This window comes from Taudactylus pleione, unplaced genomic scaffold (genome assembly GCF_031769625.1).
Source record: "Taudactylus pleione unplaced genomic scaffold, aTauple2 ptg000198l, whole genome shotgun sequence".
Classification (NCBI taxonomy): domain Eukaryota; kingdom Metazoa; phylum Chordata; class Amphibia; order Anura; family Myobatrachidae; genus Taudactylus; species Taudactylus pleione.
Window position 1 is genome coordinate 15,456,875 of NW_028284600.1, and position 13,058 is coordinate 15,469,932.

Genomic DNA, 13,058 nt, shown 5'->3' on the forward strand with positions numbered 1-13,058 from the left:
TTTTTTTTCTTAAACTGAAAACGTGAAAGGAAACAAAGGAGTAAATCTATGATCAACGCCATTTATATATTACAATTTCATAAATTTTACAGTAGACTTAACATAAGTTTACATTCAAATCCCTTGATGTGCTTCCAATGGAAGAAATACAATTCGTGTAACACTTCTCTATTGAATGTTTAGCATTGAAACCTAAAACTGGGAGGCAGATAATGATTTCATTAATAAAAACCTATGAGGACACGGTCAACCGATGACATAATCCATAGCAGAATAATGCTACAAGCAGTTTAAAATGCATGCTTTGCAGCACTACCCACAACATAAATAATATAGAATAAAAACATAATGACATAATGAACATGCCAATTTGCAAAAAAAAAAAAAAAAACACCCCTCAAATTAATTTGGACAATCTTCAGTTAAATATTTTTAAGACTACATAATAAACTGTTCATTGAATGCATGTGAATTGCAGAAGTCTTTTTTTTTTTTTTTTTTTTATAAATGTCAGCTCATTCACTCATGAGGAAAAACAGGGTTTACAGCAACAATTTTCCAACCAGGCTCTTTGCATACACATGAGGTGGTGTAAAAGAAATAGTGCCAGCAATGCAGCCTGTGCCCTGTGCAGCCTAGTACTGCGGGGATGCTGCACAGGCAATGGCCACACTCAGGGATTAGAGCCACACACAGCACGGGGGATCTATAGGCTGCCAGCGCTATTGTAATGGCAAAGAGGGGGGAACAATAACACATTGGTCCTATGCAATAATCATCATTGTACTAAGGGGGAGAGTTGGCGGCCTCACCACAGAGACAAGGTGGAGCACGGATCCCTCCGCCGTCTCTGCCTGGGAGTCCATTTTAGGTCTACCGAAACCAGGACAATCCCCGGATGTAACTGTCATGGCCGCCAACGGTGACTCGGGCAGCATTTGAGAGAAAAGAAGGTAAGGCCGCCGTGTAGACGGGAGAAGCGGGCGGGGAGGGGTGTTGGCGGGGGCGCACGGGGCTCGCGCTTTAGTCACGAGGGGGGATTTCCTGCGCGGGTGTTGTTTTTTCCCCTCTCCCCCCCACTAGTGGGTGACACGCGGACGGGCGGGTTGGGGGAAGTTCGGCTGAGCCTGTGAGGCGGCTGTGGGGGGACACTGCGTGCGGGGCGGACGGATAAATAGTCCCCGGGGTCGGGCGGTTAACTAGTGCCCGGTAAAGTTGGCGAAAGTTGGCAAAGTTAGGTGGGGGGGCAGCGGGTAGAGGGGGGACCCCGAGCGCTACCCGTATGCACAACGCCCCTTTAATGGCCGGTCTCCTTTGTGTGGCTGAAGTGACATGAGAGTGGCCAGTGTACATCCGCGTTGTCCTGCTGCCCCTTGTGTATAACCCCTATGTATAACTGGGGGTGGGGTGGGGGGCTGCGGGCTGATTGCACCCCCACTTGTGTACAGTAATCAGATTCCCTCTCATGCTGCATGTTACATCATTACACACGTTTATGCTTTCTCCCCCCTGCAGCAGTTGTATTTTCTCCTCTCTTAAGGTTGTGTAGGGTAAATGCAAGAAAATAAAACTTTTACTAATTCATTAGATTCACTTTGCTATAAAAACACAACAATTCCAGTGCACAGTGCTGTTTGTGTGCATGTTGAACCACACTTCAAGTTACTTCAACTCCAAGCAAAATAATTGTCCAATTTTTATTTTTGTTGTTTGTTTTGTAACCTAACTTGATATCCAAAGTGCATTTGATTCATTGTGTGATGCCTCCTTCTAATACTGTCTATCTAGAGTTCATGACCAAGCATTTATTTTTCAAAGAAGTGCTATCTTGTCTGCTTTTAAGATCTATGCTTTCCAGGTCATAGAGTAAAATAGTAGATAGGTACACATTGCAAACCTTGGTAATGTGAATTCTAACAACTAGATTGTGCATGTAATGGTATTGGTTGCTTACGCTGTGCCCGACTGCTCCCTTTTATGTTTTTCCAACATCATTGATGACCCTGATAGTCTTGTCTTATTGCATGACTGCCATGAATATATTACTATAGTTAGTACGTTGGTAATGTAGGAGTCCAGTTGGGTAGCTTGAGACCAAATTGGTACCAAGGCATTGGGTGTGTGCATATAAGGAATGGGTGACTGGCAGTCCCAATCAGAATCTTTTCTGGAGCCATCAGATGTGGATTAGGACTTGGAGAAAAGTCTACTCCGGGTGATGACTTTCATCTGCAAGTGTGTGCCGTTATCTGGCATATTGTACCCGTTTCCTTGGCATTCAAGCCATGCAACCAAATCTGCCTATTTGTTTTCAGTGGAAAAGGAGGTATGGGCAGCGTTGGTATTCGTTGCCTTGGAGGTCATGCAACACACTTGTCAGACTTTCTGCTAATGAACTCCCATTTGTTTTGTTCTCCGCTAAATCTATAAAAATATCACTAATGTTGAATCTCCATGATTTTGTTGGTTTTGTATTTATTTCCAGTGGGTAGGTATGCCTTCGTATCTTCATCTGCAGTTGGAAAGATATCCTAAATGGTAACCCCCCTTCATACTTGTGTTTTCAGGTTTGTTTGTTTAATTATTTTTTTTACTTTTCTACATATAACAATTGAATTGGATATCGTTGACCAATACACTTATGCCAAGGCAAATATTTATTACTATTTCTACTATTATTATTAGTTAAATATAGGTCATCCTAAGAACCTGGCAGTGCAGGGATAAAAATGTTGCAATGAGTGAATCACTTATCTTGACAGGACAGTGCAAAGTTTCCATTGTGACGATGTAAAAGTTGTTCCGTGGGTCCATATGAAAACTTTGGAAATAAAGTATAGCAGGTCACACAATTTAAAAGAAATGACAAGGAGTTAAACTTACTATTTATTGAAATGGCTTTAATTTACATAGGCAATTAATCATAGCTTACCTATTGGGTGTTGTCATAATTTTGAGAGCGTCTCTTACATAAAGTGCATGTTTAGTAGTAATGCACACGCTACAACACAGTTTATCTATTTTAACCTACAATGGTTTTTTTGGATCTCTTTAGTCATGCTCACGTGACTTTTAGTCTTGTTAATTCTATACATTTAACTATGCTGATTGTAAAATATAACTTTTTGATGGAACTTAGTTGATAACATTTACATGAGGTCTTTTGTTACTTCCTGTAAGTTTGTCTGTCTCTCTATCTCCTTGTAGAACACCAAGATGTAATTTCTATTTTCTAGGCATATGATAAACTATATATTCCACAATGACAGCATGGCAGCTCCCAATCGGCAAAGGCTCTGATTAAAGAGCTTATATGAATTATATATTTCCTATTATGTTAAAAGTGCTTATGAGATTATTTTATATTGAGGTATACTATATATGTTGTTTACTTTCTGAAAGTAGAACAAAAGGTTACCCCCTCTCCAAAAAAACATTGCACACACCAGTCAAACAAGTCCCCAGTGCTGACTGCATAAGCAATTTATACAACTTGACATTGAAAGTCTGTCACTATTAGCAGTAAAGTTATATCAGACTTCTTGCCGGGACAAATGGGTATTGGATGTTAAATAGTTTAACAAGTTTGGGCTGATGTTCTGTGTATACTCAATGCCTCCAACCGATCGTTAAAACTAACCTCCATTTTGCTGGGTTTTAAGGGTTGGCATCTGTTTGTTTTGACATAGCCTTTACTCCAGATAGACTTACTGTGTATCATCGAGTGTTGGGGTTTTAGAATTCTTGTTGTCTGTAGGCAAAATAATACATTTTGAAATGCTCACAATGAAATCATTTTTAAGAAAAAAATAACAAATAAATCACAGATAAAATTCAGGCGCTATAAAACATAAACTGATGCAACAATGATATAATTAATTAATTTTAGTTAATCGCCGCTCCTACTGAGCACCTCTGGAGTACACTCTATCCAACATTTGGGTGTAATTTTAACAAAATGTTTAGTTTTAGATTAAAGCTATATGAAATACGAATCATTTTAATTTGCTTGGTTCATTTGTAAATTGCTGATCTGTCCAGTTATTTCCTTCAAGCATACAGTGGAATTGAATCACTGGCTTTAGAACCTTTGGCCTTTTTCTTCTAAATAAAGTTTGAGAATATTTTGTCGATCTGGTTAAAACTGTTGAGATAATTTTGAATAATTAAACTCAGAGGCCATAAAGCCTAATTTGACGTGTGCACTTTTGATGTGACTAGGAAATTCTTGTCTCAAATGCCAACCAATAAACCAAGGGCGGGAACCCTTTCTTGAAAATGCTTTGTTTCAAGTGATAATGTATTTCTCATTAGCAGGTTTGTGTAATGTAAGATTCTCATAATGTGATTCATGTGCATTTTACTGGAAAAATGTCAATTCCAAGCTAATTTCCTTATCAACTTGACTATATAGATCCATTTGAAAAGCGAATCTTGTTTATTAATTTAAGGATTCAGTTAAAATTAAATAAAATAAAATAAATCCTAATAATTACAAACGCAGAAATAAAAATCTGAGACTAGGGTTAATGTGTTGGATTTTTATTTATTTTAAATATGTAAGTGTTCACTAGAAGGGAATTGTAAAGTTTCCATTTGCTGTCGTGCTGTTCTCACAATACTCTGTGCCGGATTTTTTAACCAGTGGCTTTATTTTTTATATGTGTGTGTATATATATATATTATTCTCTCTGCAACCATAAGTTACAGTAGTTGTGTTTGTCTGCTGTGCAAAGAATGACATTACTGCATATTTTAGTAGAATGGGATTGCATCAGAAAATATTTCATAGCAGTTCTAGAGTTGTCTGATTGGAGAGGAATTCACAAAACTGCCTCCCTTGTCAAACCAGCAGCAATCATTGGAGTTTCTGTTTGCTAGTTCATGAATAAGTGTGTGTGTGTGTGTAAAAAAAAAAATATATATATATATATAATGATCTATCTACACAACATCGTAAATGTGTTAAGCATATAGGATTACAGTTTTTAGTTTGATTTATTAAAGCAACATCTAGCCTTCTAACCTAGTTAATGTTAATCATAAAATGTTTTGGGTGGACATGCTCCTTATTACTTACTACTAGCAATGGGGATAGTTTTGTTTTATGCAACACCAAACTCTGTAGAATCCTTGTTAAACAAATAAATAAAAATGTACTTCTACTTTTACTGGATTTTGTTCATATGTGTATTTCTTTGCCCATCCAGGCCTTTCATTGTCACTTAGAAGAATAACTGGAAGTGTACGAAGAGAAAGATGTTTTCTGATGTAAGTTAATGTGTTTTGTTTAAAAAAAAAAAAAAATCTGGCATGAGGCTGTATGCAGTGTATATGTATTTTTTTAATTTGTACTTCACATTATGTATATTTGTCTGTTGAACAGACTAAAATGTGTAATGTTTATAAACGTGCAGAAATCAACCAGTTTTTAATATATGAAATGTCAATCAGATAGGATTATCAAATACCATGTTATCTGTTAGCAGTATACCATAATTTCTATTTTATGATCCATTTTCTTTTTTTTTTAATCTAGGTGCATTAGAGTCAAGGATCTGTTTCACTTTGATCAACAATTATCTGAAAACTGATATAATCACATTTTAAAATGAGATCACCAAATAAAGACTTTTTCATGGATGTTGAAGGTACCACATCTTCAAAAGATGACTTGTGGGACTTTGACGGAGATGTTTTCGGCACCAATGATCCGAACACTGTATCTTCATCGTTATCTATAAATGAGAAGGTTTTTCAAAGGATGGAGGAAAATCCTGATTTATCAATAGATCAAGCATTTGAAGAGGTTACTTTGAACGAGTCTGCTGAAAAATGTTCCAAATCGCAGTCCAAAAAACAGACCGCAAGAAAATCAGTGGGTAGGGGAAATTTAAATAACCCTGCGATTCCTGAAGAGCAAAATACAGAAATTAAACTTGAACCAAACTTAGATGATGATTCTGCCAACATATCTGCAAAGGTACTTCATTTTTTTTGCCAGAAATGCAAAAATGGTATCAGATACAGCCCCAATGATCTTCAGAAACATTTTCTAATCTGTCACAACGGAGAATTGCCTCTATATCCCTGCGAAATGTGTAACTTCTCTGCAAATGATTTTCACGAGTTTAAAGAACACAGGAAAACTCATCGGAGCACACTGGTTAAATGTGAGATTTGTAACAATGACTATTTATATACCTTGTTGGGCTTAACAAAGCATTTCACAGTCATGCACTGCATTAACGGCCACTTCAATTGCTCAAAATGCAGGTTTTCAACCAGAGACGTTGGAACGTTCGTTCAGCACATTCACAGACACAATGGGATAGAGTATGCTTGTCAAAAGTGCAATCATATCAGTTTCTCAAAAATAGAGTTCCAGAGACATCTTCAGGGTCACAGTACACTATTGCCATTCAGCTGCCAGTACTGTAACTACAGCGCGATGCGAAAAGATTTTATTGTAAAACATGTTTTAGCTCGGCATCGAGAGCACGTTCACACAAGAGACGACCACGTCTTGGACAATTCTAAAGCACAAATGGTGCAGACAAACACAGGATTGAAACCTGCCTTGCAAAAATACCAAACCGATGCTCAAGATAATTCATTGTGGAGACAAGGCGGCAACCACTTGGCCGTTGAAAGGTCTGGAGACCGCCTTGACCGCACTAGCGGTTTTCAGTTTAAGCCCCCAGAGAAAAACCCAGCCTCAAAGGACTTTGCTGGGTATAACATAGATACTGAACAATCTTTAAATGCTGGTGTTCCGTCTGTAACCACAGTAAAGTGTAACAAAGAGGATGCCAATAACCAAGGTAATATGGGTCTATTGCAAAACGCAGTCCATGGCCCTACTGTACTTATGGTGAAAAATAACAAAATCACCGTCCCTGCCAATTACAGTGCAACATTTGTGGGTTACAAAATGGTCAATGGGAAGCAAAACCTTGTCATTAAGTTATTGCCATCAAATAAGCAGTCTTCAAATACTTCACAACCATCACCTCGCCCATCAAATAGCTTGCCTCGCTTTTCTCAGGCCTCTACCCATGGTTCGTTTGGAGCGCCATCAAATGCTATAGATAATCGTCCGACTCCGCCATATAGGCTTCCCTCTACACAAGCTTCTACAATAGAGAAACAGACCGGTTCTTTGCGGAACATAACATCGGCCCTTGGTTCACTGATTGCAAGGAAAAATGAATCCATTTCCAAGCCAGGAGCTGCTAATAGACCGCTATTTCTAGAATCCCCACACAAAAGTGTGAATAGTCCAGGTGTGCCCAATTCATCGTCCGGTTCTGATTTTGTTAGAAAAATTAAAGAAGAACCTGAAGAATACAACATTAATGAGCAGCAATTTTTTGACACTGATCACAACTATGAATCGCCTAATGATAGAATGCATTTGTCTGCTGGGCCAGGTAGTTTAAGTGTGGACCCAACTACCGGTTTCTTGTACAGACCACGACATAATAGTGAAAGCAGTGGGCCAACATTGGCAAAACAATTGTATAATAAGGACTTAAACAGTTCTATGTTGCATGCATCAACAGCAAGTGGCCTTGGGAATTTCTCATGCACTAGTCCCAACTTCATGTCTAAAAATGAGTTTGCAGTTAGAAATATTCAAATGAGCGACAGACTTTCAAGATCGCTGGATAGTAAACCTGAGAATATAGCCTTTATGCCAAGGATTACATCAGTGTTCTCTTTACAGAATCGCCCAACTGACCCAAAACCAATTGCAAAAAACACTTATCTACATAACATGCTGCAAGACAAAAGGATAAATGACAAGATGGGCTTAACAAAAAATTCAAACGTGCATACTGGCAGCAACACTTTCCCGTTTGCAAGGCAACCAACGTCAAGCCCCGTTACAAAATTTGACAGTCGTCTACCAAATGGCAATGTTATATCGTCGTCTGTGTTTTTGAAACAAGAACCGGAATCTCCTGGATCAGGTATTAAAACCTCACTCCCATCCAGAGTGAGTGAGCTTCTGAAAACACACTCTGACGCAATAGTGAGCCAACAGCTGGCTAAAGACAAAATGTGCAGTATAGCAAAAGCTTCAAGTGGCCCGACTCCTTTCCAACTGTTTCATAATCCACAACTTTCTGGAATGCCGCAGTCGAACACTGTTTTGTATCCATCTGGTCCGAACAGGTTTGTGTTGCCAATTGTACATAACAACCAGCCCGGCGTAAAAATGATGTCAAGCCAAGCAAATGCTCCCAGCACTGCAACATTTTCTACTTCCAATAGATTTAATGCTCCAGTTATGCTCAACACCAAGCCAGGCATGGTACTGACTATTGCCAATGGACCTTTTGGTACCATCAGGAATGTGACTAACGGTGGATCTCAGGTCTTGGGTGCAGTCAACAATTTTGGAAAAATGGCACTACCTAGATTACAGCGTCCCACTGTACCTCATGTTTTAAAACCAAATTTGGGTACTTCCGCAAATAATGTATCTGCCAACATAATTTCAGGCTCTGCTGTAGGAGGCAAACTTCCCATAAACTTAAATGTCCTCCAGTATTGTATAAATTCAGAAGCTTCGAGGGCAACTGGAAGTATGGAAGCTAACAAACAAGAGTCCATGCAGAAACAACCAGTTTACGCTCTTTTGCCTGATGGAAAACAAGCGGTCCTTTTAAATTATGTTTTACCAAAAACTGCATCTGGAAATGCCCAGAAACCTGTTCAGTTTAACCGAATGAACCAGAAACTGCTACCAAAGAGACCCAATGACGCACAGGAAGCTGCTTTCTTGAGGAGTAAAAATCAAGCAGGTGTTACACCCACAGCCTCAATTAAGCTTGAAGACACCAATGCGCTCGAGGGATATGGTGGTAATACCTCTGCAAGCAAAGTTAGCAATTCAGATTATTTGAGAGGTAGGCCAGTAGACAGAAAACCTTTCCTAAGATCTAATTCCACTGCTGGTCCAGCAGAAGAATGTTTGCATTCCACAAGCGATGACAAAACATTCTCACAACTGTCTACAGCTAATTCAAAGGTGCCTAAGCTGAAGTGTAAGCAAAGCAACGTGAACGCATCAAACCTGAAGAGCAAGTCGTGGAAGCGAAAGACATCAGCAGACTCTAGTAGCTATGAAGCAGACTTTGAGTTTAAGACCAAGAAAAAAGTAATTGAGTACTTACAGGAAGTACCACGAAAGAAAATGTTACACAGGAAGTGTAAAGCAAAGTCTTACACAAGTGAGGTGGAAAGTCTTCCAGAGATAGCCACACCAACTCCCATGAAGGATATTGTAAGAACACTACGACTGTATCCTTTCAATTCTAATCAACTAATAAAGTATCCACACAGGGATCAGCCTGTTGTTGTTTTGAATCACCCTGATGCTGACGTTCCCGAAGTAATTAACGTAATGAGAACCATCTCAAAATTCAATGGACACATTCTAAAGGTATCACTGTCCAAAAGAACACTTGAAGCTCTTCTAGAGTCAAAGCTGAATGCTGACGGATTGACCGGAAGGCGCAATCGGCGGTCAAAACCTGTCAGCCCAGTGAAAGAACGATTTGTCCTCAAGCTAACCTTAAAGAAAACTAGCAAAAACAATTACAAAATAGTGAAGAACACACCCGCAAACAAGCTGCAAACTAAATTCAACTGCTGGTTTTGTGGTCGGATATTTGACAATCAGGACCAATGGGTTGGGCATGGCCAAAGACATCTAATGGAAGCTACAAAAGATTGGAACACTTTGTTTTAACAGTTTTCATAAGTGAGGATTTTTTTGCATTTGACTGTAAGAACGCTGTTGTTTCCCTTGTTCTCCAGCAGCAGTAATTTCAGTGTTCTCTTCCCTATATATTTTTTTTTCTTTTTCTTTTTACTACAGAATCCTGTCCAGTATTTTGCTGTACAAACTTGTCCATACTGTGATTATTCCGTTTTTTTTTTTTCTCATTTATATCTGCAGATTTTTCCACCCCCTTTTTGTAATTAGTTTTTCCACTCTTCATTTTTATTATGGGATTTAAAATGTAAGTCCTGTGAATAGTATCCGAAATGATCAAGAGATTTTCAATTTTTGGTGATTTTGTAGATTTCAGTAACTGGAAGGGGTATAGGGGTATGACTAAAGTATGTGAAATGATAAACCCAAGGTTTGTAGAGCTATGGTGCAGGTTTGTTTACGAAGCCATGTATAAACGTGTGAAGTCTGCAGTTGTGGTACATATTCAAGTGTGTACTGTGTACATTTATACAACATTGTCTCATAATATTTAATGTACACATGTCTTTCTATTGCAAGAAAACTGTATACAAGTACTACCTGGACAGAAAGCCTTGAAAAAAATTCAAATATTTCTCATCTATTTTTTTTTTTAAATTTTTTCTATTCATTCTAAACCGGGTAAATTTCCATTCACCTTTTGTCACATGTAAATAGAGAAAGCATGATTTGCCAAGACATTGAGGAGATCCTTACATTGCTAACTTTTCATGAATATTAAAAGTGAATGGCTGTGTATATATACATATATATGCGCATCTTGTTGTTTTTTTTTTTTTTTTTTGCCAATTTAATGTATAAAATACCTTTTCTTTTTTTTTTCTTTATCTAATAAAAGATCATGATTTTTTTTTCTTTTAACACCTTTCAGGGTCATTTCAAGCACCTACCTTGCTCTATAAAAAGGAGACTGATTTATTTGATGTGCTAACACTACTTTAAGTATTTCTTTACTTTCAGTATGCTATGATATAGAATTTAAACCTATACCAATGGCAATTTTGCACTTTAATAGTGAAATTTGCAGCTCTACCAATAAAAAGAGGTAAACCCTTACCTTTGGACCAATATATATGACAACTGCTATTAGAGGTTTTAGGGAAATCCATGCTTGAGTCCAGATGGTTAAATCAAATTCACTGAGGTACTAATTAAGTCACCTGTGCTCAAGCATAGATATAATTAAAATGTGGACTGTAATGGTGGAGCTTGGGAATCTCTGATATATGAAATGTTGCTCTGCTATTTAATATACCTGAGATAACTGCACTGATTATAGTTGAATATGTTTTGTTCAGAATGACATGACATGGCATTCATTCTATAAAAGGAAACATAGGTAATTGGATTGCTCTATCGTACATGACCTTGGACTGGGGAAGGATAAAAGAGGCTGTATAGAAAAAAAACAACAACTGTATTTAGGGCTTTATTCAGAGGTGGATGCAAATGTCGCTGTTAATACTTTCTATGCAGCGGCTGTGCGGAAATATGCTAATGCCGCTGGAGGCGTCTTGAGTGAAAAGATGCCTCCTGCATGCTTCTGTGATCTGCTTCCCGTGTCCGAAAATGCAGCATCGGACCTTTGAGTAATCCTAAAACTACGCTGCCTGGACCAGTGAAACTGCATCCGAGGATGCAACCACTGGCTTCGGAACGCCCTTGCTTTCTGGAACGCTCCGCGTCACTGCCCCCCAAAAGTCAAACAGGCCACTGCGACTGGAGCCACAGCACCATTGCCAGACGTGCACTGCGATTCTGGCAGATGCACATTTCTGAAAAGTTTAAATGCGACAATCAGGACATCATCAGGGGCTGCATCAGCCCCTTGGTGTTTTCGAATCCTGTTGCATATTCAGTGATAGCTCTGTTAACTTAACTCTTCCACTGCCAATGCGAGAGGCATGTTACCCCCACTGCCCAAAACAAACAAACAAAAAGATGCCTCCGGTGAAAACAGTTGTCAAAATATATATTCAAATAAAGTTTGGCACATTTCATTCATGGGTGAATGTTTTTGCATCCAGCTAATGGAGAAATTATGAAAGATTATGTATATACACAATACATAGATGAATATGTATATCATTTGATTTTTTTTTCTTTAACGTTCCTCTCCCTGATTGACATTAAGGCTACGGTGCCAAACAAAAGCCGTATGTAACATGGTGTGGCTACTAGAACATTCTATCAGTTTTTTTTCTTACATGTTGGGCTTAGACCAGCAGCTACTCAGTCTTTGGCTGAGTTGGGAAGTGGAGTTCTTGGTTGTAATTCCTCAGAAGGAAATAGTAGTGGGTTGAGATTGAGCACTGAAAATGCACATTCATATGTATCACAGAAAGTGACACTTTGTCATATAGTTCTAAAATGCTGTTTGCAATATTATCTGCAATAACTGAAGGACGTTTGTAGTTTAGATATAACTTCAAGCTAACATGTTAACAAAATAGATTTTTTTTTTCCTGGATATGTCACAATTCTGGAGTTGGGTGTTATTGGCTTTCTAACTTAATGGTAAACAGTTATGCTTTTCGACATCTGCCATAATGACAGCTGTTGTGAGAAGCATGTTTCCAGCACACACTTTTCCATAGTCATTTGTAATGTGCATCTGTGCAGACCTGTGCCATATAAGGTACTCCATGTGATGCTGTGAGGAATTCCGGTGGAAGTTGGTCACATTTGTCCTCTGTTTGTGGCAATCTCCTCAGCACAATAACCGGAACGGGTATGAAATACCACCGGCTCAAATCCAGACTACAGAAGCCAGACAGGACAAGATCCCGACTAGGGCTGTTAAGTACTCTAACCCTTCCCCCCCACCCCTAATCCTAAAACTTGTGCGGTGGTACCTAACCCTAAGTCCCCCCCCCCCCTCAGGGGTGCCTAAACCTAACCCTCCCTTTCCGCACCCTAAACCTCCCAGGGGGATGCCTAACCCCCCCTCTAAGACACCTGGACTTGCCTTGATCGGTCCAGCGTCCTTCTGTATTCCGGCGTCGGTATTTCGACGCCTATGTTAAGTCCCCCGTTGGGCTGACGTTGTCGGCATATAGACTGGCGGCATGTAGTCAGCCGGTCTATTAACTACATCCCCAATAACTGGCTGCAATGCAGCTGGAGGAGGGCTGAATGATCTGCTTTGTATGAACGTTCATCTTTATGAAGGTCTTGTAAACTGCAGGTGTTATATATCTCCATTCAAATTGGTCTTTTTTTCTCATCCTATTTATATGGCGCTGCAAGGGGTCCGCAGTGCCTAACA

The 13,058-nt window shown here is 39.1% G+C and overlaps 1 protein-coding gene across 2 annotated transcripts; it reads left to right on the forward strand.

The window, feature by feature from the left end:
• The first annotated feature begins 859 nt into the window (after nt 1-859).
• Nucleotides 860-10,534, forward strand: ZNF518A (zinc finger protein 518A). 2 transcript variants are annotated; one of them, XM_088476925.1, is made up of 4 exons: nt 860-953; nt 2,486-2,567; nt 5,211-5,271; nt 5,540-10,534. In XM_088476925.1, exon 4 carries the CDS (start codon nt 5,612-5,614, stop codon nt 9,761-9,763), a length of 4,152 nt encoding a protein of 1,383 aa, XP_088333051.1. In that variant the 5' UTR covers nt 860-953; nt 2,486-2,567; nt 5,211-5,271; nt 5,540-5,611; the 3' UTR covers nt 9,764-10,534. The 2 variants fall into 2 exon arrangements, with proteins under 2 accessions (XP_088333051.1, XP_088333050.1); XM_088476924.1 differs by lacking the exon at nt 2,486-2,567.
• The last annotated feature ends 2,524 nt before the right edge of the window (nt 10,535-13,058 follow it).